We start from the raw sequence: 24,447 nt of genomic DNA on the forward strand, positions 1-24,447 counted from the left end.
GACTTCTTCCCCACTGCAAAGAGCTTTATCATATTCTCTTATTAGTCCCTTTAGTGCAGCTCGCTTAGACAAGAATTACACAGCAGATTACATTCCTGTTTTAATACGGGCAGAAAACGCACACACACACACACAAACAGCTAAAACGATGCACAGCGCCAAATGCGGTTAGAATTTTTTTCCTGAGCGGTGTGAGAGTTGGGGATTTCTCAGCTGCTAGAGGATGCTGGCGTAAATAAAAACATCCTTTGGCAGGGAGACCCTAAACGGTCCCTGGAAAAGCAACAAGCCTTTAAAACAGCGCTCACAACAATGGGGCCTAATTAGCCGACAAAAACGGCGGCGTCCTGAGAGGAAAAAGATCAGCTGTTTTTACTATTTCATCAACTTCGCACTGTGGGACTCGAAGAGCTGTGGGAAAGCGCAGAGGCTTTTTTCCATCTAAAATGAGGCTTATAAAAGTGATCAAACAGGTTTGAGGAGCAGGGGCAGGGGAGCCGTCCCTCAGGATGAGTGAGTGGACACAGTCCAATCCGGCGGACCCGGGGGGAACTAGCTATCATTAGAGCTGCCTTTTAAGACAGGCTAAAGCCCTTTAAAAACACGGCCCCCTCCTCACCGCTCCGTCTTAGTCTCTCCCACAGGAAGTGCTGAACCCCAAAAGACGGGGGAGCATTTGATCTGTAGGCAGGAAAAGAAGGCAGGAGTGCGAGCTAGTGCACAGTTGAGTGAGCTAGTGTGTGTGGGTTCCTATGAAAGTGGAAAGCTGGACGGTCAGCTGAGAGTTAGTGTTTGTGTGTATTTCGGTGTGTCTCTGCACCGTATTGTCGGGATGGCGGGAAGGCGGAATGGGGGGGGCTTTGTTATCTTTCCTTCACACAAAGCCTGGAGATCTGGCTGAGCTGAAAACCCTATTTTTTGCACCTCTTTTTGTGGGGAGAGGGAAAAAATGAAAGCCTCTGTCGTGGTCTTCCCCTGCCGCCTGTATCACAGCGCTACAAGACCACTCATGCAAATCACTGATGAGGAATTAAATTGTGTGTGATTGGGCGTGCTTTCTATTGTGATAAGAAAGAACAGAACGGCCATTTCTCTGGCTTTTTAACTACCTTTTGTAAACCTGTTGGTGCTGGAAATGTTACATATTTAATGTTTTTCATTAAACATGCAAAGCTGTTTTTCATGAGTTCTTTTTGTTGTGTTGTTGATCTAATGCGTATATTGTTGACACCTTCCTTTAAGAGTCAAGTTTATTGTAAAGTTGTCTTGGTTTTGGTATGGTAAATTTGAATGTTTATTTTATCTCTATTTTTGTCTTCCTTTGTGTGAATGTTAGGAAACGTGAGTTAGTGTGCATTCGTTATTTTTGGTCCATAATAAACATTGTTGGTTAGACTGCACCTCGCTTCATGTGTCTTTTTTATGTTGCTTATCCAACATAACAAGTGTTTGATTAGGAGTTCGTAACACTCACAAACAGAAATTGTTTGCTTTTTGTTCTTTTATAAAATAATTCCTATAGGGAATATTTAGGGTTTCATCTCATTCATGAACCTCGATTTTGCTAGCAAAAATCCTATAAAAAATCTTTTGCAAAAGCTGACTCCCCTGAAAATTTTGCGAATTTACGAATCTACCACTGAAAACCCCAAACTGATCAACTGGTAACCTGAATATTGGGGGATACATGTGTATGTTCGTCCTTACCTCCATTCTCTCCCATGTTGTTGCTCTGCTGTTGGGATCGTTCCAGCTCTGCCAGTTCACTCAGTAACTCTATGCCATAATTAGGGGCCACTGCATTCCCAGACACAGGTACAGGGGCCGTCATACGGGCATCTCGTGTGGCACACAGTGCTGCTGCGATGAGCAGCTCCAGGCTCCAAATGCAGCTCCCGGGATACTGATTCCCCAGGGCAGAGGGCACAGGACAGGGGGAGAAAGCTGGCGAGGGTGAGTCAGTGGGTGACGCGCACTCATCCTCAGCAACCCTCGCAGGGTCGTGCTCGGTAGGTTCCACAGACTGTGAATCCTGGGTGGTCGTCATGGAAATCTGGATAGGGTCTTGTAGCTCCTCATCTTGCTTCCTGTTGTCTTCAGCTGGCGCTGGACTCTCCATTTCACTAGTCTGGCTATTGGGGATCATGGTTGTCCGGTCCGAATGGGAGTTCGCTACTGTAGAGTCAGTAACGGGGCAAAGGGAAGTTTGTGAGAGAGTGGCATCCACCTGTCCTTCATCCACCTGTCTGTCTGTCACTTCACCCTCCTCCGCTACATCCTCTACTTCCTGGGACATTCTAGTAGGAGAGCCAACACCAGTGTGGCAAACAGGCTCCTCCTCTTTTGGAGAAAGCGGGTGGGGCTGAGGTGCAGGTTCTGCAGGTTCCGCTTGCTCCGCCTCCAAGTCGGCATGCTCAGCCAATTGGACTTCTTGAGGGGAGGGGCCACCCTTGTAACCCATGGCGATGGCGGGGTAAGTGTAGCCAGGAGGGAGATCTGCAGGAAAAAATGGGAATAAAACTGATTGAGTGTTTCCATAAACACTGATGTTAGTTTGGGCTCCTCAACCTTGTTTGAAGTCACTCTATTACAAGCATAAAGATTTAACTGCTCCTGAAACACACTTCAGCGCACAGCGAACCAGCAACCCATTACCATTCATTTGTAATACACATCACAATATGACCTTGTCAGTTAAGGGGCACGGCCCCCTGCCGCTGAAGTGCAGAGAGGGGTGATATATATGCTGTATACAGAAGCATTAGCGACAGTGTGTACCATTCGTTGCGTTTATCTAGTATAACTCACACACATAATGGAGCCGGCGCCATAAAGGCTATGGCGCAGGCATGAGCGAATTTTCCATGAATATTGAATTATGTTCAAGTTGTTATGGATGTAGTGTGTGCGAGAGAAAGAAAGAGTGCACAGAGGAATGTTTGTGTATAAATTAGTCTTTAAGTGAGAGTGTGTATTCGTCTCGTCCGCCACGTGAGTGAAAACGATTGTGCAGGGAATGCTGCGTGCATGAAAAAGTGAGAGTGTGTGTGTGTGTCTCTATATGAGATCTGCAGCATAGCCGGGTATATTGATGACAGCATGGTGTCTGGGTGTGATTGCACAGCCAGCCCTGTCACCTCAGCGCTGTGTTATTGATGGTATCCATCCGCCAGATGAATGCGTATCCCTCCGCCAGCCAGCACTCAAGGACCTCTGAAGGATAAGAGAGACCCTGTCTGCTGTCTCACTGACCTCCCTACTGTTTTCTGTCTATCTCACTCATACCTACCCTGTAAGTCTATGCTTTCTTGCACATACCAATGTGTCAGAAATGGATACAATGGTGCAAAGACACAAACACAAAGTGAAAAGTCAGCGCTTATACTTCCATTCATATTAACAGGCAGATTGTCTCCAGTAATCAAAGGGTAACAAGTCCTTCAAAGGCTCTGTGTATCTTATCTGCGGCGAAATATCTCTCCTCTCTTGATCGTCCCTGTGGTCACGGTCTATTTTTTCTACTTCCATCTCTTCTCTTCTTTTTATCCTTCTCTCCTTCACTCTCTCTCCCCCAGGGGTTTGTGGAGCCAGGCGCAATGGCAAGACCCTAACCTTGAGAATGAAATGAAATGTTCCAGTCTCTTTCCTCTAGTTGCTGTGTTTTTTTCTGACTCAAATATGAGGGCATTGGGATAGGAAGCGAATTTGAAAAAACACGATTTTGGCTTTTTTTTCTATGCTTTATTCCATTTACCCCTTTTTCCAGACTGGATTATTATTTCTGTGTGATTTTTTTATTTTGGAAAATATAACTTTGACCATGGAAAAGCTATTTCTTATAGCTATGGCAATTAGAAATAAAGGGGGGTCTCTTCTCTTGATCATTTGTCTATTATAATTGGCTTATATCAGCCAATAGTATATATGATACCAATGATATCAGCAAACATAAACAGAAGCTCAACCGCACTTGCTTGACACGCGAGAAAAAAACTCATGGGTTCTTACTAGCTAACTTTCCAGCATCTGCCTTTAAGTAAACAAGTTGTGCAAACATTATGAGACCTAATTAATATTAATGAGCCAAGATTACAAGGTATATAATGAGTCCTCCTCCCACTTTTCATATTATTACTACACCCCTGCCACTTATGTTCACAATAGCACCCATCTACAGGTAAACCCATACAATTCATGTTTGTTTCTGTAAGTACACTAAATACATTCACTGAATAAACGTCCTATTGAAATAACAGACATGAATGCTGCCATTTTCCACTTACCAGGCTCCAGCGACTGAGGGTAGTCCTGTGGCGGCTGGCCCTCACCCCTCTTGTCCTGGGACTCGGCGGGTTTTGGCAGGTGGTGGGGGGTGGTGTGGGGGCTGAGTGAAGGGGAACAAGGGGCGGCCACAGCCGGGCTGGGTTCAGGGCAGGGCGTGCAGGGCGTACTCTTGAGATGGGACCGCGGGGCGGGTGAGCGACAACAGGGCGAAAGACGAGAGGCGCAGCCCCCTGGGGACGAGGAGGGGGGGGGAGGTTTAGCGGAGGCTCCAACGGAGAAAGGCTTCGTGTGCTTAGGCGTGCGGAGCTCAGACGATCCCTCAACCAGATCGATGGGGGGATCCTCAGGTTTCCTCTGCAGAAACAGAGGAATTACAAACAGGTTTCAGAGACTGTATAACACAGCACTACAGCAACATTATTTCCAGTTTTATCACAACTGAAATGCATTTATAGTGGAAAGGGGATGCTGACATGGAGCTAGATATGATTCAGTCACCTCAGGTTTCTTGCATAACGACACGCACCAGGGACGCAGTACAATGAGTGCTAATGATCCACTGTTCACTTGCATTCTGCTCTGCTTCTTTGTACAAAAGCAGCCAGATAAAAGCCTGAATCCTGCCCTGTTCCTGAGAAGAATCCCACTCTTTCAAAACTTCCAACATTTAAATGCACTTTGAAAATGAAAGCTGGCCTTTCTTTGGCTATAACTGCTATGAATTTCTGAGAGCAGGAATAACAGACTTTTCATAACCTCTGGCGCCCTGGGTAGGCCTTCTGAAATACGCGGTGCTTCAGTGGAGAAATAGCTGTTGGGAAATCACCTTGAGTGGTACGAGGAAACGTGGCTACCCATATGTATGTGTGCTGTCTCCTTCATGTGTTACCTGTGAGTGACTGTGTCTGTGCACCAACTCCATTGCCTGTGCCGCTCGGTGCTGCTGGTGCTGATGTTGCTGCAGCGCATAGAGTTCCTGTTGCCGTAGAAACTGGGTGCGGGAATAGACTGCGGGATGCTGCATGTGTGAGGCGGGCCCTCGGGCTCCGTAAACAGGGGGCCACAGTCCCTGCTGCTCCATTACATCTACAGAGAGTGAGAGAGAGAAAGAGAAAGGAATGAGAAAAGAATGAACAAAGGTTTTTCTTTTTGCCTCAAGGCAAGTCTCAGTTATCGCTCTGAAGGCCTATTGATTTACGGCTATAAGATTCCACTCCTTTTCCGTCCCACTTTTCTTCTACTCTATTTTTTTCTTTCCAAAAGTCATCCCCCGTCCCCAGGGAAAAAATGGAACACACTCAATCCGTGGGCAGAGAGAGAATGCAAACGGCTTCCTTTTTACATTGTCTGTCCCTTGCACTCACCGTTAGCCTGGCCATACCACAGCGGATTAACGCAAAACGACGGTCACCAGTGAGCGCACCAGCCACACTTGCCTGATCTCTGGCTATCGCATGCCGCAGTGCCAGTCAAGACGATTCAGCGCTGCTGTCTCAAACTGTCACATGAATGTGGCTCCTCTGACAAGACCTTCCTGACAGCCTGCTGAGAGCGGGCAAGAAGGGTCTACTCCCAAATGGCTCACTCATTCACAAAAAGCTTGGGTTGGGTTATTATGCCTGTAATGAGGGTTAGGTGAATGGTGTTGGCCTTAAAAAGGAGCACAGATGTTATATCCAGAGACAAACTCTTGAGGAAAGGAGACAGACATGGAAGCGTTAAGGTCACCCGTTGTCTCGGCCTCACAAGGCAGAACCCACTGACCACCTGATGCATATTGCATGCAAAAACAGTGCTATCTAAAATAGCCAGTTTCAATATGACTGACTGACGCTAAATAACTGGAAACAAGGAAAGTTGTGTTAACAAGATACTGGGTTGATACAATGAGCGGGGATGAAATAAATCACTGGATTTGGTCAAGTTTGCCAGGTTAGTGAATCAAATCTTGGAGCTTAATATCAAGTTAAAGGGATAGTTCGCCCAAAAATGAAAATTCTGTCATTTATTCACCATCATGTTGTTCCGAACCGGTATTACTGTCTTTTGTGGAACAATACAATACTTTTTTTTTTGTAATACAATGAAAAACCTCATTGACTTTCATTATATGGACAAAAATAGTTCTTCAATCTCTCTCTATATATATATATATATATATATATATATATATATATTCTTTTCTTTTTTTTTTTTTTGATGAGCATGATTAAATGATGCCAAATTTAACATTTTTGTATGAATTATACCTTTAACTAGACAAGCTGAAATGTGGACCAGACTTAATGCTACAAAGTCAAAGTCTGCCTACATGTGACTAGGCATTTCACAGATGCACTTTTGTGCTGTTTAATCGCTAAGCGAACAGGAAATTTGAAAGGAGTTGGTCATTTCTGAAACAAGCTGATCAGATAGGAAGGACGGCGGAAGGGGGAGAGTGAGGGAGAGAGTGTAGAGGGATGAAGCGCAGCTGTGCAAAGCACTTAGTCTCAGCCTTGAGCCTCAGCCCACAGAAATTTCAACACAATATGTTTTTCTTTCAGCCATTCGGTTTTGCATGCTGCATATTCTCCGCCCCTCCTTCCTTGATGTATGGCAAGGACCTTTGTTTGGGAAAGATTACTGGGACAGGGTTATGTTTCCCTAGGGAGGGATCCAATGGATGCACTTCCCTTCTTTGTTGCGGAAAGGGGAGTGTGACGCTAAGGAGCAGAGAGCTAATTAAATTTCACAGCCAGTGTGGGGAGGAGGAATGCCGAACAGAGGCGCACAACACAGGACAGCAGAGCACAGCACAATACAGCAAAAAGCCACGAAATGATGCGGCGCATAGGAAGGCACAGGATAAATAGGGCGAAAAGACATACAGAGATGCACAACAAATCAAAGCACAATGCCAGAACTGTGTAGACACGATAGCACAGCCAAATACAGCATGGCATGACAAAGCACAGTGTAAAACCATTAAAAACATGCTAAGTATACCATATTCTAACCAGAGAATGACACAAACTGCTGGCATGAGCTGATCCTAAATATTGCATTGGTTTAAAGTAACTCAGTGTTCAGGTAGAGTAGGGATGCATTGTTATTAAAATTCTATCTGATACCGACAAGCCAATAATTATTTTCACGTTATCGCTGTTAACCAATAAATCAGTCATTTTAAATGCTACAAGTGAACTTAGGACATTAAGTATTATAGCATACAGTATGAATAATTAATATTCATTCTGAGATTTGCTGAAGATTACATTTAACAGTGTTATTAAATTATTAGTGCTTTTAAAGGTAAACTTTGTAAAAGTGAGCATTAGATGATGGCAAAGGAAGTCTAAAGGTAAACAAATAGAAGCAAGCAAAATTAAACATTTGATATTGATCAATACCAATACATTTTTTAAAATAATGCTGGCCAAAAACTGATATATATACTTAGTATATAGTAGTAAAATGATCTTTCGCTGTGCAAAAATGAACAAAACATTTTGATCCCTAAATTGTTATTTTTCCCTGTACCCCTCGCTTTCTTAGATTCCACACATTGACACAAAGGAGACAAACTCTTAAAAGCCCACCTGGGCCAATTCTGCTGCCATGCGAACAACGTATTCATACAAATTTAATCTAAACCAACAGACCCTGAAACGTACACCCACACAGTGACTTTAGATCTCCATTTCTCTCACTCGCACACGCTTATCTATGCATACGCCCCCCTTCCCCCCCACACACACTCAAAGTCAAATACGCAAGCTATCTACTTGAAATGATAATTTGTTTAAACAGTTTGAATAATTCCACTTTGCGCATTCAGAGTGTGCATTAGGGCCGCTTGTGAAACTGTTCCCATTAAGTCCATACTACAATGTGCTGTAAATGCCTGCTTGGCTTAGTGAAGCGTTTCACAATAATGATTACAGAATGATACAGGGGCAGAAGGGGATGAGATGGAACTGTGCAGAGGGGGAAGGGACATGAGACCCAAGGGGAAGGCATTCAGTGTAGAATTCTGGAACAAAACAAGTGGACAGACTGATCAAGGATTAAATTGCTACAACTGTCTTGCTGTTAAAGGAAAAGTTCACCCAAACAAGACATTTCTGTTTATTTCTAGTTATTAATTGATCATTGGATGAAGGAAAAAAAAGCTGTGTGATGATTCTTCAAAAATCAGCTTTTGTGTTCCACGGAAAAAAGTCAGTCACACGGGCTTGGAACAAGGTGAGAGTCATTTTTGGGTCATTTATCCATTTAAGGACTATTCACAACAAGTCTAAAGTGGTTTATACATAAATAAATAAAAAACTGCACAAACAATTAAAAATATTTTAGCTTTTCTTCATTTGCATGGTCTTTGAATATATGTGGAACTGAATAACCTCCATACACTTTATATCCTAACCTACTGGCATTGTTGCTAGAAAAGCGCAATTCCTGGGATAATTAAAATATCAGTAATTTTGGGAAATTTACCAAGGTGATGAGTGGCAGGGTGGGCTGCTGGCTCGGTAGGCAATACCACTAGGGCGGCGGAGGGGTCCTGAGGCAGGGGCAAGACTGGCTGCAAGGGGCTGGGCATGGTTGCAGAGAAGCCTGGGGTCAAGTTCTGGTGCAATGCTGCATGACTGAGACCTGAACAGACATGGAAAACTGCTTAATGATGAAAGATTTTGGCTTAAGTTTCAATACTAATGGGCAATTCATTGATTATTTAGTAGGGTAAAACTAATTAAACAACACATGCAGAAATTCAACAAGACCATGAAGTATATTGTAATCTAATATCATCAAAACAGTAAAAACAGATGGCAATTGCTCACCATAAGAGTGACCCATCCAGAGGGAGGGACTTCCTGTCCGAGGCATCCAGTGATGATGGGCGGGGTGGGCGTGAGCAGATGGCTCAGTGCCTAATTGGCTACCGCCTGGCACAATAAGGTGTGAGGTCAAATCTCCATGGCAACTACTGGAGGGGTGGATCCTGGCAAACTCAACTCTGTCTTTGTTTTCCCTGAGGGGAGGCCATCAAAATGGCACAATGTTACTCTCTTAGGCAGGAAAACCACACTGTAGCATGCTGACTCTGCAGGCTGATCTTTGGAAACATCATATGCCTAAAAGCCATACCTGAGGAGGAGTTCTCGCTCTCTGTCGAATGGAGGCAGTCCAAGCTGTTCCTCACAGATTCTCTTCCTGTCTTCATCCATCTCCCGCTCCAGCGGGTACATTGGGCGTCCAACACCTAACACAGAACAGTTCAGCACCATAATCTGAACACCCACCACTGATCAAAAACATAAGACCACCCTGTGGCAAAAGTCTTAGTGGCTGTATCTGAAATCAAAGGCAACAACCAGCCTAGCTGCCCAGTTAGTAATTGACTCAAAGAAACCTTTAAAACTGATTTAAAATCACCTTCTGATGCACCATAAGTGATATATACCATTATGTACATTTTAAAACCAATTTGCCTTTAATAATTTATTTAGTAATTTCACTTGTTCAGACAACATTTATATTCTTTCAATCAAATGCCAAACCAGAGGTACAGGATAGTGGGATATCACAGGCACCAAAAAGTACATTTATTGCATTCATGTCTTGCTGTCTCTTTATACTGTGTATAAAAGTAGCATTTTCAGATATCAGACACAGCCAAGGTGTTGCAACTGGGTAATAGCTATTCAGCATTTTTAACAGGTGGCTGCTAATTGTCATCCTACATTTGTATGATCTTGGCATGTGTTTATATGAGAATATTGTACACTGTGTCCTAATGAAGATTTAAGAGCAATTTGGCAGTCACCGTAACACCTAAAAAACACAATCTGGCAAGGTTACACCAACAAAATATCATGGGATGACAAGTAGTTTGGATTAACAACCAAAACATCTTATTTGTGACCATTCCTTTAATCTCAAGATGTTTTTTTTTTTTTGCATGAGAAGTTCACAAAAGTTCATCAAGCACATCCAGTAAACTGAAAAATGATATATAGCTTGTTAGAACACACACTTGTACACACACACCAGACCTCCTGTTGAGAGTCGCTTACCCTTCATGCTGGGCATCACTCTGCTATGGTGGCTGTGGGTGGGATGCCCGTCTGGCAGGCGGCACAGGGGCTCTCTCTGCCTGGCAACAGCCACTGCTATCCCTACAGGGGGCTGTCGCACCTCTCCCTCCCCCTGAGCTTCCCCTGAGTCCTTGCCCGCCCGCTCCAAACGCGCGTTCTCCCCAGATGATGAGGCTCTCCTGGGGGGCAGGGTCTGATTCACCTCCTGTAGAGCACTGCTTGCTCCGCTCCCACTTTTGTCGCTTCTCTCGCTCCTCTCCCCAGTTACTGCCCCCTGCTTGATGCAGCCCAGGCCACCAAACGGGCTCTTCTGAGAGAACAGCAGTGGTTGCTGGCTGCTGTACTTCATTAGACTACTCATGGCATTGCTTTCAGGTCCCTGGTGGCCCAGTGTGGCCTCCTGCGGGGCGGTTAGAGGGGGAAGAGGCCCTTGGTCCCCACGTGAAGTCTGGGAAACAGCACCCAGAGAGTTGTAAGCCTTGTGCGGTTCTTCATCCAGCCGAGTCGGGTGTCCTTGCACCTCCCAGGACGGTTGATTGCCGGTCTGTTGTCCGCTGTGTCCCTGTGACTTGGACTCCAAGTCCATCTTCCTCTTGTCTTGTGCGTTGTTGCTATGCTCCAACTCTGGACCCTGTCCACCAGTGCTAGCCCTGTTACTGTGCTGCTGATGACGTATCCGTGCAACTCTCTGACTGTTCCTCTGAAGAGTACACTCAATCTCTGTTGCACCTTTACCTTCGGACGAAGCCCTGTTCGACGGACCTGAGTGGGTACAGTCCCGGAAAGGTGGAGTGCTGGCATAAATGCTACTCTTCGCTTGGTGGCCACCCTTCGTCCCCTGTGGCAGAGAGGGACGGAAGGCATCAGATTCCTCAGTGCTGTCCAAACTACATGAACGAGCCGAGTGGGGATGCCTATTCTGACTGTGCTGAACCTCGTTTGTGCGTGAATGGGGGCCCGGGGGCCAGTCTGGGCTCTTGTCTGCTTTGCCATATGTGTGTTGCTGCTGGGAAGATTTTCTTTGGCAGCTACTCGGAGGAGGCAGTAGGGTAGCTGCTCGACTTCCACTGCTACTCCTCTCAGGAGTTTTCATTTCTTTCCCTGCACCACCCCCGACCATCCCACCTCCCACACCTCGGCAGTGAGGGTTTCCTAGCTGGAATGGTCCACTGGTTTTGTCTCTCAGTGGCCCCACAGAGGGCACAAACGTAGACCCTGTCACCTCAGAGTCCCTGCCAAGGCTCTTTTCTTGAGCAGTGGGCATGGTTAGTGGAGCAGGGGGTGGTGGGCAAAAGAGATCTGGGTGGGGATGATGAGGATGATGATGGTGCGGATGACTTGGGTGTAGCCAGGATGCTCCGACGGCAGACCCTAGGCCCAGGTGAGGGGGCATGGAGTAGGGCACTGGGTGGGCATGGCCCAACATGGCACTGTGGCGAAGACAGTCTGAGGGCTGCTCACTAATTCGCATCTCTCCACTGACTCCCTCCTTGCAACAATGACCATCTCCACTGGTCTGCCGGCCAGTCCCCAGACCTGAGGCCCCCGGCCCCACACAACTGGGCAGGGAGCCCCTGGTTGTGGCCCCTGGATCAGAGCCATTCTGGGTCTTGGTGCTAAGCAGGCAGGAACTAAGTGTCTTGGGATCATCTTTGTGCCGAAAATTTTCTTCTAGGCCATGGGGGTGGTGTTGTGGATGGTGCTGGTGGTGGTGGTGAAGGGTGGGAGGACCGTGATGATGACGATCCTGCTTGGACTCTTGTTTACTCTTTTCTTTTTCTTTCCCTCCGGGTGCTACTCTTCGCTCTGCTACACCCGTCTCTTTGGAGCTCTTCTGGGATGCTGTGCTCCCAGGTTCCCGCTCACGACTGCAGGAGTCCAAAGGGTGGGCGAGAGCGGTCCTAGATAATGGTGGGAGGCTGTGATTGGTGGAGAGAAGGTGGGGCTGCGACGGGAGGCTTCGTAGATAGAAATCTTAGGAAAGAAATAAATTTAGACAAATACTTTTACATAAACTGTTTACTGTTGCTTGACAGGAGAAATTTAACCTCACTCACCTTTCTGAGTGTCATAGAAACGGTGCTGTCCATAGAGTACGCTGCTGTTGCCATGGTGATCGAGGGGGCTCATGGACAGGAAGGTGGGGGCTAGACTCCCTGAAAAGCGGGGATACCCTGGGGCTGAGAGAGAAAGGAGAGAGGGGAGAGAACATTGTCAGGATAAACAAATGTAACAAAAGAGAGTGACAGTTTTGGCCTTTTGCTGTGGTTGGACACAGGTTCATGAAGCCCTACAGCATGGTACAACCTTTCCCAGAATCCCCTGCACAAACAAGTTCAGTTCTTTACTCGACATTTATGAGTAGCTCATCTAAACAAGAGCTTTTAGAACTTCTGTTTACAATTATTTCAAATTACAGACTTTTAAAAATAATCTTAATCTTTATTTTCAAAAAGTTTTTAAATATATTTTTCAAGGTAAAAAGTACTTTTCATGAATTATTAATACATAAATATCAAGTTTTTGGGGAGTCGCACCCCATGATATTTTACAATCTGAACTATGAAAAAAAAAATTAATTCAGAAATAAAAAGACACTCATCATAAAAGAGGTGTATTCAAGTAGTTGCATGTATGAATAAACTAATAGACAATACAAAAATAGCAACCTATTATTGACTCAGTAATCAATAATAATATCATCAGAAAGCTTTGCCTTTGACTTTAGTGCATAAAACTAATATATACAGTATATATATATATATACACACACACACACACACATTTATAAAGAGAGACACATTCACAGACACAAACCAATACAACATGCTCTTTTAACAGCTATGCACACACGTCCTACTGGTTCAAAGAGAGGTAAATGGCTGCTCAGCTTGACTCTAGTCTCTGACTCCAATCTTCAAGGACACTGAACTGTTTCCTGAGATAGTGAAGGCTACAGTGGGGTGTATTTATGTGTAAACTAAGCACATGGCTGAAACCCAACCACAGACCAGTAGAGGTCAATGGCCAGGCACACAAGGGTCACATGCTTAAGCCGCCCACAACACAGAGCTATTATAGGCCATCTGTGGTGTGTGTGTGTGTGTGTGTGTGTGTGTGTGTGTGTGTGTGTGTGTGTGTGTGTGTGTGATTTTGTCTGTCAGTGAAATGGTACTCGTTTGAGGGGAGAGTATCCCGGTGTCTTTTTGAGTGTGTGTTCCTCTGAGCATGTATTTGCTTGAGACACCCTGTCCTTGCACACTGTTTAATTGGATGCAGTTAAAAGTTTAACGGTCCGGGGCCAAAGTAAACAACAGTCCATAATGCTCATCCTCAGCATTCCACAGAGCCATTGTCCCATAGCCTACAAAACACACACACTGTTGTGACCCCATCAGTCCTAACACAATAGGAAACTCTGGAAAAAGACGATGGATGTGCACGATTTATTGGTGCCATATCAATCATCAGCCGATATTAGAGAGTTTTTATCAGCAACATTGACCAACTGTTTCATGATTGGTAGAACTGATGAACACACACCTCAAGAACCTTTGTTAAGACTTTCACTATAGTAACAGACATTTGGGGCATGAATTAAACCTTTGTGTAACAATCACGAGCAAGAGGGTGAAAGTGAGAAAGAGATGTGAACGAGGGAGTGTGAGTGTGATAGAGACAGAGCATATCATTTCAAGAGGCAGATTATGAGGGAGACAGACCGTAAGTGACTGTGTAGGTACATGTGTGAGTGTGTCTGGAAGAGAGAAAGAGCGATTGAGAGACAAAGGAGCAGGGAAGGAGATCTCCCCCTCTCCTGCCTCTCTTACTAATTGACACCAGTGGAGCGTCCTGCTGACAGTGACATCACAGGGGAGTCCAGATGTGTAATATCAGGCCTTCTGGCTGCACCTGTTTCCTACAGCCACTGAATTTCAATGTTATCGACACACACTTATGCGGAGCGCACACATACACACACTCCTGCAGCATGTGTAGATACAGAGAGACACACACATTACCGTGAACATGCAAAATACGAGGGACAGGGAAATAGACATTTAAACACCACAGTCATTTGTAAACGTGTGTATGTCCTTGAGCACGTATACTGTGTACACATGTATACACTAACGTGTATGTGTACACTACAGTTTTTTTAATATTATTAAAAAGTCTCTTATGCTCACCAAGACTGCATTTAATTGAACATAAATACAGTAAAAACAATGATACTGTGATATTTTATTACAATTTAAAATAACTATTTCTATTTTCATTTATTTTAAAATGTAATTTATTCCTGTGATGGCAAAGCTGAATTTTCAGCATTATTTCTCCAGTCTGCAATGTCACATGATCTTTAAGAAATCTTTCCTTCTAATATGCTGCTTTGCTGCTCAAGAAACATCTCTTAATCTTAACAATGTTGAAAACAGTTGTGCTGCTTAATTTTTATGGAAACCATGATAGTTTTTTTCAGGATTCTTTGATGAATAGAATTTTTTTCTAAGTCTTTAATGTCACTTTAATCAATTTAATGCATGTTTGCTGAATAAAAGTAATAATTTCTTTAAAAAAAAACTTGAACGGTAGTGTGCAGTCTCAAAAAGGAGACAAAAAGGAGATAAAAAGGAAATGGGAACTGAACAGACCAGACCACCACAGTTGATGCCAGACCAGAGGAGAGAAGAGAAGAGAAGAGAGGAGAAGAGGAGGCAACAATCACCCCAATCCCTCCGTTCCACAATTAATTTAAATGCCAACAATTAGAGCAGAGCAGCACGGCAGTCTGAAAGCAATCACACTCTAATGATGAGCAATAAATGCAGTCCAGCAAAGACCATTATAGGCTAGAGTGACGAGACACACACACACACACACACACACACACACACACACATATAACTAATCAAACACACTTATTGTAAACTACAGCTCCCCAGTCTGAATGAAAACTGTATTCATCTAAATGAAGAATGATGGAGCCACAGGAGCTCAGTGTGCCAGATCAAACTGAGATTGGGCTCAGAAGCCAAGACACTGTTTTTGTTCTGTAAGACTGAGAAGCAGTGAAAAGTACAGGTGGGGAGTGTTGGACAGTGTCCCAAACAAAGTCAAAGAGGATCTGTGGTTGGTTGTGTGTGTGTGTGTGTGTGTGTGTGTGTGTGTGTGTGTGTGTGTGTGTGTGTGTGTGTGTGTGTGTGTGTGTGTGTGTGTGTGTTACACAGAACTACCTATTCAATCATATGCACACAGACATTAACCCTGGTGAGCTGAGCGCCAATGTTTATTTTATGGAGGTAATTTTCTCTTTAGTCTATGAAAAATTATAAACAAATTATTAACAGCCACTCCATACCTCCATCTTTCTCTGTAAAATACTTCTAATTTCAACTTCAACATATTTTATTGCTAGGACTGTTTAATTTAAATAACTAAATCAGTGACAAAAAAAGTAACAGTAATAAACCAAAAAAAAATTGAATTAAATTAACTAGTCAGTCTGTTCCAATCATTAAGAAGTGCTGTGAGTGTAACTCAATACCAGCTCCACCAGCACCCACGACACAATCATATACCTTTACATGCAGGGCACAATAAAGTGCTTCAGATTACAGCCTCTCAAGTGCATGACAAACTCAACATCCATGTACAGTACAAAACTGCATGTCATGCAACCTACTGGAAGAGAACAATAGTCACACAGAGGCACGTACAGCCCTGCAATCGTATATATGTGAACAAAGATTCCTGACCAAAAGAGACTGTGTGAGAGAGATGCGTGCCTCTGTTACTGTTCATTATTACAATTAAATTATTAAAATTACTCACATATTTCCTTTAACTAGATATTTAACATTTGTCGTCTTGATTATCTATTCCTTTAAGTTACATTACTTAATTCATAATTGTTCATTAAAAGTCAATTGGGTAACACTTTACTTAAGCCTTTATGTATAATGCATTATAAAAGTATTTATGCATTGTAATGCACCTTATAATGAATTGTATGGTCTCATGAATAATTGTAACCACAGTCATATTACACCTTCATAAAGTTTAATGCATTAAAACACGACAAACAACCAAATTCCAGATGTACAGTAACAAGGAATCTGTGTGAATAGTATAATGCATTTTAACTTTGGTGACAATTATTTATGAAAAGATATAATGCATTATAACGAACATTATGAATACCTTTATTATGCATCATACATAAAGGCTTTAAGTGTTACCATACATTTTTGTTCATTTTTCTCTAAAATGTATTTACCTTTACTTTTCTAAACACTACAAAACTAATAAATATTGCTATATTTAATTTTTGCTATACACATTTTGTTATGCCATTAAAAATTCATCTGATATAGAGAGAAAGCAGTACAATATAAAAAAAAACAAACAGGGCTGACGCACTTCTGATCTTCTATCGCACTAATTGAAGCAAAGCGGCAGAACGAAGCCGGCAGACGGAGGGAGGAGAGAGCAGAGCAGAGAGGGGAAGAGGAGGACGAGGGGAGGGGATCTTGTCAGCTCTGTTAATTGCGAGATGTGCTGAATCAACGGCTGCAGAATGTGGCCACTGTGGCTGGCTGCAAGAAAGAAGATGCACTAAGCCACAAAAGGCCGATTCACATCAAAATCTGTGGTAAAACCACTGTAACGAACACCCTCAGGTGGCTTATTGCTTTAATAAATGGCAAAACAGCACTCCAATACTACAATAAAAGACTATTATGTTGAATAAATAGTATGATTTATTTTTATATCATCGTAATTGAAATAAACAATTCTTTCCAGCAAGTAATATAGTTCATTAGCCTAAGGGATCACATCCTGAAGTGCATTTGGTGATTTTTAACTTGATTAGGCATTTAAAATATGTAGGGCTCATTGTTTTCTCTATCAAAGTATGTTTTTGTATTATATTTTAATATGTAATTTATTCCTATAATGGCAAAGCTGAAATTTCTACAGCCATTAACATTAATCCTTCAGAAATCAATTCTAATATGCTGATTTGCTGCTCGAAAATAATGTAGTATTATTAATGTTGAAAACAGTTGTGCTGCTTAAAATTTTCGTGGAAGCTGTGATACTTTTTTTTAGACTAATGCATCTATATTTTGAGTTAGGAAGGTTTTATGTAAAAAGAAAACGGACAAATAATAAAAAGAGAGAAGCAGGTGAAAAAGATAATGAAAGATGATGGTCTATCGATAATCAATAGTAAGAGAAGGTGTTAGAACCTGAAAGCAACAAAAGTTTTAAAAGGGAAGAGCAATGGATGAAGGTGAAAAATAGAGGGGAACGAAAAAAAAAAAAAAAAAAAACGTTAATGTAGAGGAAGAGTGGTTCAGTACATCAGGGAGAAAAAACTCAGGTATTGAATGAGTGAGAGATAAAAGAAAGATGGACAATGAGACGGCGAGAAAGAGAATACGCGTATGAAAAAGAGAGAGAGAGTCTCGGGTGGCAGATCTGTGCGCTGGCTGGGCGCCAGACACTGGAGTTCGGCCAGCTGGCAACATGCCGATTGGGGCTTCCTGGATTCAGTCCTTAAAAACAATCATTTGGACAGACTCTCTGTGTGTGTGTGTGTGTGTGGGATAACATATATTTGAGTGGGTGTACATGAGCTACTGTAACCAATTATTTTCCTCTTACTCTCTCATTTATTATGAAATATACAAACTGTCTCCATGTCTTTTCCCAGGCTAAACACACTCCACACACACACACACACACACATTCACAGTCACTGCATGCAATGTGCCAAGCCAAGCCTGGCTTCCTCCACCAGCTGGGACTTCAAAGGTGATCCCCTCTCTGTTGCTTTGAGCCAACTCCCTTGCTCTCCTTTTCTCTTTCTCTCTCTCACACAAACGTAGTGCGTACAAACTCTCCGAATCTTTTGCTGTTCCGACTTCACTTCTACCTGCTCCGGGCGTTTTATTAACACCCAGCGAAGCACTCAGCTGTGCGGTTAATGCCTCACACAACACTTGTTTAGAGGATTTAGAGGGCACATATGTGTGTGAGAGTGTGTGTGCGAAAGAAAGAGGGACAGAATAAACGAAAGCATCCTCTGGTCAGGCACAATCGCAACCTGATGTTCCTCAGAGGGTTCACACAGATGGGAAAACAGGTGTCCAGGTTGCTTTTAACTTGATCGTAAGGGAACGCACTTTATTTCTAAGGGAAAACACTAATGGATAAATGGATAAAAAAAAAAAACAGCACAATTAAAATCTTAATTCCCTCTGAAAAACTTAGAATTAAAGGGAACGTGTCATTTGAAACTTTTTGATTTTCTTTCTTCCATGGAACTCAAAATTAGATTTAAAAAAATATATATTTTGCACACTATTTTCAATATAATTAAATTCTTTTGAAATCATACGATAGATGTGTGTGTGTGTAAATAAAACCAAAATTGAAGTCGTAGTTCACTGAAAATCTTGACTTCCGCCTTTGAGAGTTCATGACATTATCTTAAATCAGATCTTTTCATTGATTCATCTAGTTTCACAAAACCATGATTCATGAACATATTCATACTGGTTTTGAGAAACTGGATAAAACGATTCAATGAAAATATCCAAATCAAAAGAACAAATTAGTGAAACTGGATTTGGTTCTCAAATTCAATCTCAAATTCAAATAAAAATAAACTCTATTTTCTAACTCATTATGATTCATCCATGCATGTGTTTTTTTTTTTTTTTTCACCAATTCACTGATGGACATTTTTCCTTTTTTCCGATACGTTGAATCATTTTTCGATCTCATTGTGTTCTGTCTTACGGATTGTATTTCCACACATGAAGGTAAGATCTTACGGATTTATGAACGAACCACTCGTTTTAAAAACTTCCTGGTCTATTAACATTCATTATGACATTTACTTCAAACATTATAATGCTCATGATAACTTTTGTTACTTCAACAGCTAAATACTCTTCACCAGCGATGCCAAAGAAATATACAGAGCTGCCGCAAAAACTGAAGTTCAAACACAAAAATTCAAAAGAGGGCTGCACGTTTCTCTGGTGCATGAGGTCTATAACAACTAAAATTCAGTCTATTGCCAAAAGTTGTGATATGATAGCACAGGCGTCATGTGGGACAATTTTATGGTGCTTTTACGTCCTTTTTGGATCTTGGCAGTCACTATATATACTTCACTTGCATAGAAAAGAGCATCGTAAACTTCGATCATCGTATCGGCAAAATAACTATTTGTGTTCCATGGGAATATTTGGAGTGTAACTCAATATCTTGTGTTTTCTGTTTGAAAAACACACACACCTCTGGCTGATCTGTCTGCCTTGGGGCGGTTGGGCGTTTAGGTATCTGGTTATCAGTTAGGTTGAGCCAGCATGTCTCACTGTTGGCTTATTTCTATGATATGACTACAAACACACGTTCTCTCAGACACTAATTTACACAAACACACTGACACACACCTGACCGGGAGAGATAAAGGAGGCACTGAAAAGTGTTGCCTGACCACAAACTGTTCATAGCCAAAAGAGGAGCCGAGGGGCCAAAAGGCAGAGAGGACACACACACACACACACACACACACACACACACACGCGCTCAGCAGGGTCCGGAAGCCAGCACCTCCCTGTGGTGATGCTTCTAACCATCGGCATCTCTCAGTTAAAACCGCATTCACGTATCCACACAAATCCACACACAGATGTGTGTGAGTGTCGGTTGTCTGAGCAGGAAGTAGACCGTTGCAGTTGGGTTTAACCGTAAGGGTCACGAGACCTCTGGGCCTGGATGAGGAAACCCCACATCAACCCCCAAAACAGCGAGCCTCTAATGTTGAGCCTCACATTGCAACATCTCTTGGCAGTCTGGTGTCCACGCGGCCTTTGTGACCAGCTCAACTTCATCATGAATTCCCATTACAATGATGCTCAAAATGCATTTCCTCGCCTTTTTTTTTTTGTGTTGCTTTTAAGGTAATTTACTAAATTGCCGACAGACATTACAGCACCATCCTCATAAAGTTAATGAATATTAATTAACAATTTCCTGGACCGCACAGGAGATCCCGCTGCATCCAATCAACTAACGCTTTTCTCTCCTGTCCTCCCCCTTTCACCCCCCTGGCCTAATGGGTCAGGTGGGGCGTCACATCATCGGTAGCTGGACCGTCTCCAGGGGAACGGGGCTGGGGTAATTGCATGGCTCGTTTTGATGACATGCTTTTTATGCAAATGAAGTAGGGAGTGCAGGGACACGGCTGGGGGGGAAACGAAACCATCCAATCAGTTGCTTCAAGGGGCTAAGCACAATTAAAGACTGATTCAGATAATGAGCTCTTATCATCACGATGGGGCCGTTTGTATCATTATAGACACATTCTGTTATTAATATTATTGCTATTAGTTTTATTATTATTATTTTAATGGTGATAATCAGAAGCATCATCATTATATTTATGATTATTGTTATTGTTGTAGGTTATTGATGGTTTATATAAAGCTCTCCGCGCAGAAGAATATGCTCTAGGTCGGCTACGGCGCCACGTTTTTTCCTCTCCCTCTAACTCTCTCATTCTGTCTCGCACGCGCAGATTTGTTCAGTCATTCAGTTACAGTAGCGCTGGGTGCCAGCAGTAACACCACTGTGTTCGCTGCCAACCACAATTACTGTTCCATTCTGCCAGCTGCCAAGAGCTCCGCAGATACAGAGCAGTTAACCCGCACTGATACGCACACACATACACTTGTACGCGGTTGTACACGAATCTGTGAAAATACCAATAGCAATTGCTCAGCTGTGCATACCATTTAAAAAGAACAGGCATGTGCAACACAAAAACACACTACACTCAGACACACACTAAAGGCATACACATTTATTTAAAGATCTATAAATGTTTAAAAGAACATATTGCACATTATGGACAGGACAGTCTAAATTAAAACATAAGCACACGGAGTGCACATAAGGGGAAAACATAATTACGCTTGTATATAAAAATCTGAACTTAAGAAAGGAGTACACTAATGTAGCACCGCACACTGAATCTTAAGTGAGCGTTTGTCCGTGTTAGGTTATGATCGATATAGAAAGCATGCTGGGTATTTATACAAGGTAGGTAGACAGACAGACAGACAGACAGACAGACAGATAGATAGATAGATAGATGATCACCTTCATGTGAGTGGGGGAACCAGATCTGTGACGGGGCCGTGGAGTGAGGTCCAGAGCGATAGGGTGGAGAAGAGGGGGATGATGGGGGTCCGGTGGGATGGGAGGGAGGAGATCCCAGACTGCTGGCCAGAAATGTTCCCATGAAGGAGGCAGGGGAGTTCCCTATCAGTCCACTGCCTGCAGGACAAAATTAAAAAATGGTTAAAAATCAGACAAAACCACGGGATGACCAAATTATTGAATTACTGAAAATTATGAAGTGGACCTTCACAATTACAGTGTAGCCGTTACAAAGAGAAAATACATGAAGATTATTTTCTGCCTAAAATAATCATTCTAACCAAATTAGACAATTACAGTGCAATTGTGGGGAGAACTATGACTAAAAAAGAAAAAGAAAGAGAGAGTTTTGTAGCATAAGCGTGTAGTCTGTTCTAAGACACTGTGCCCATAATGAAGTCCCTGTGATCACTCTGCTGTAGCTTCTCTCTCACACACACACTTTGCGACAAGACCTACAAAGGAGAATGAGAAACAGGCCGTAATAGACTCTCATCCAAATAATCATTACCACAGCACACCCAAAGTTGGGTGTCTGTCTGTCCAGCCAGCAGGGACTAAATAATGCTAAATGCAAAGAATAAACTGCAACAAACCACAGTTAGCACAGAAAACAGCAGACTTTTAAAACTGACTTGATATCCAAATATAAATTCTGGGTCCTCAAGCAAAACCATGTTGAGAACCACTGACCTAAATCACCCAAAAAACACAGATGCACAAAAAAAGAGCGTAAAAAGATGGTGTGGAATGATAATAAGGAAACCTTGGATCGATTAGCATCAAAGTGATTTAACTGTATTCTTCCCTGAAGGAAAATGCGCAAGACTTTATACATTCAAGCCAGCAAGGGTTAAATCAAATCCACTACACATGCACAGTACATACGAACCACACGGAGAAGTCATTACATTTCCAACACATCATCTATATTTTGTTTTTTTTTCCAACACAGAAAGAAACAAAGCGAATTTGCAACACTCCAATAAGTTTGATTAACCTATATGCTACAGAGGCACGGCTTTAATAAACTTCAGACATAATATAATTTAAAGATAAGGCAGCTCACCGGAGATGATTCGCTCGTGGTGCGATACAGCATATAGAATCATCAAACCAGCTTATTAAACATGGAACTCAATAGAACGAATTGCGCTTAAGACGATGTCTGCACAACATTTACCAGATTAACAACAGAGAATTCTGTGCAGATGAATAAAACACCACGCATGAGCACACTGTTGTTAGTTTCAGTGTATACCGCTGTGGTTTCCTGTGCGTCTTCCCTTGACAAAGACCCTGCCCTTGTGTCCTCTAAAATAACCAACACCACCAATTAAACAGCGAGGTGAAGGCGAGTGCGGTTTCATTTCCTAAACTGATAAAAGTTAATTAACGTGGGTGAGGGGGATGAGGTTAAGGAAGACGTTTATGGGTGTGAAATTACTAAATGAGTGCTCTGCTCACAAGATAAACAGAGCACCAGGCCACAGCTCAAGCCCTAGGCAAAAAATGACAGCAAGCAGGAAAAAAAAGAAGTCAAGAAAGCAGGAAAAGACCAGCGGAATTACAGGTCTGGAAAGACGTTAGGCCGCTGGAGCCGGGGTGGATGCTGGGATCACAGCCGTCAAGACAGTTTGTCTCCGCTCACCCACTCACTCGCCTCAGGATGAAAGTAGCCTTTTTGAGCTGGTCTAGGAACAGTTTCCCGCTACATGAAATGGTAATATCTAAGCTGGAGAATTCCCAGCACACATTATAGCCGTCCTCTCCCAAATGTCCCTACCCACTTCCCATGGGTTCCATTCCCGAAATGAAAGGACTGTGCAGTATTCACCAATGCATTATGGGTGTGGTCTCCACAATTCTGGCAAAATCCACCACTTTCAAATGTACAAGGTCTTCTCCAGTTAGTTAGTTAGGTCAACAGTTAGGACACAATATAAGACTTTGAGAAAGTAAATATATACACATATATATATATATATATATATATATATATATATATATATATATATATATATGCATTAAATTTAATCAACATTTCCTAATGTCACATTTATTAATTATAGTCAATTAGGCATCTAATTTTACAGAAATTTTGATACAAATTATGTAGTTGACGAGAAAATTAAACACTTAATTTATATGTTAATTAAAACTAGATTTTATTTTAAAAAGATAAAAAAACAAAATATCTTGCATTTTTACCTTATATTTTGATAAACTGTATATTTTAATTAAAATTGATGCACATTTTTCACCTCGACGAAATAAAAAAAACTTTCAAAATACATTTGACACATTTTTTTCATGAGGTTATGCGTTTATAAAAACAAAAGTGTATTTGACAAGAAAATTAAACTAAATATTTAAACAGTTTTTTTGTATGTATATATATATATATATATCTTTTTCAACCAATATTTTTGTGAATTTCATATTTTAATTAAAATCGACATTTTATTTGATGAACTAACAAACATTTCTTTAATGAACATTGTCTGTAATTTTGTTGACAACATTAACATTTTTATATTAAACTAGATTGTCAAAAAAATCTTGCATTTTTTTTACCTCATATTTTCAGAAACTACTTCTGATTAAAACCGATGCACATTGTTTATCTCAACAAAATAAAATAAAAAAACGTTGATGAGATTAACACTGAATTTTTCGGGAAAACACTGGAAAAACACAGCAGTTGCTCATTCAGCCCTGAAATCCTAGAGACATGGAGAAGCTAAATATTCAATCTATGATAAATTCAAACTGAACGAATGAAAGCAGGGAGAAAGGGAAACCTGATGATCCACCCTTATGTGAACCTAAATAC

The 24,447-nt window shown here is 42.1% G+C and overlaps 1 protein-coding gene across 2 annotated transcripts in view; it reads right to left on the reverse strand.

Moving 5' to 3' along the window:
- Window positions 1-24,447, reverse strand: part of bahcc1b (BAH domain and coiled-coil containing 1b) — a 100,072-nt gene that overhangs the window by 23,166 nt on the left and 52,459 nt on the right. For both annotated transcript variants that reach the window (XM_079852307.1, XM_079852306.1), the window contains exons 3-11: window positions 21,552-21,728; window positions 12,422-12,544; window positions 10,344-12,338; window positions 9,415-9,529; window positions 9,108-9,298; window positions 8,761-8,919; window positions 5,174-5,370; window positions 4,284-4,638; window positions 1,708-2,496 (exon numbers count right to left, since the gene is read on the reverse strand). In XM_079852307.1, coding sequence (XP_079708433.1) covers window positions 1,708-2,496; window positions 4,284-4,638; window positions 5,174-5,370; window positions 8,761-8,919; window positions 9,108-9,298; window positions 9,415-9,529; window positions 10,344-12,338; window positions 12,422-12,544; window positions 21,552-21,728 — 4,101 coding nt within the window. The remainder of the gene's footprint in view (window positions 1-1,707; window positions 2,497-4,283; window positions 4,639-5,173; window positions 5,371-8,760; window positions 8,920-9,107; window positions 9,299-9,414; window positions 9,530-10,343; window positions 12,339-12,421; window positions 12,545-21,551; window positions 21,729-24,447) is intronic.

This window comes from Squalius cephalus (assembly GCF_949319135.1).
Source record: "Squalius cephalus genome assembly, chromosome: 19".
NCBI lineage: Eukaryota > Metazoa > Chordata > Actinopteri > Cypriniformes > Leuciscidae > Squalius > Squalius cephalus.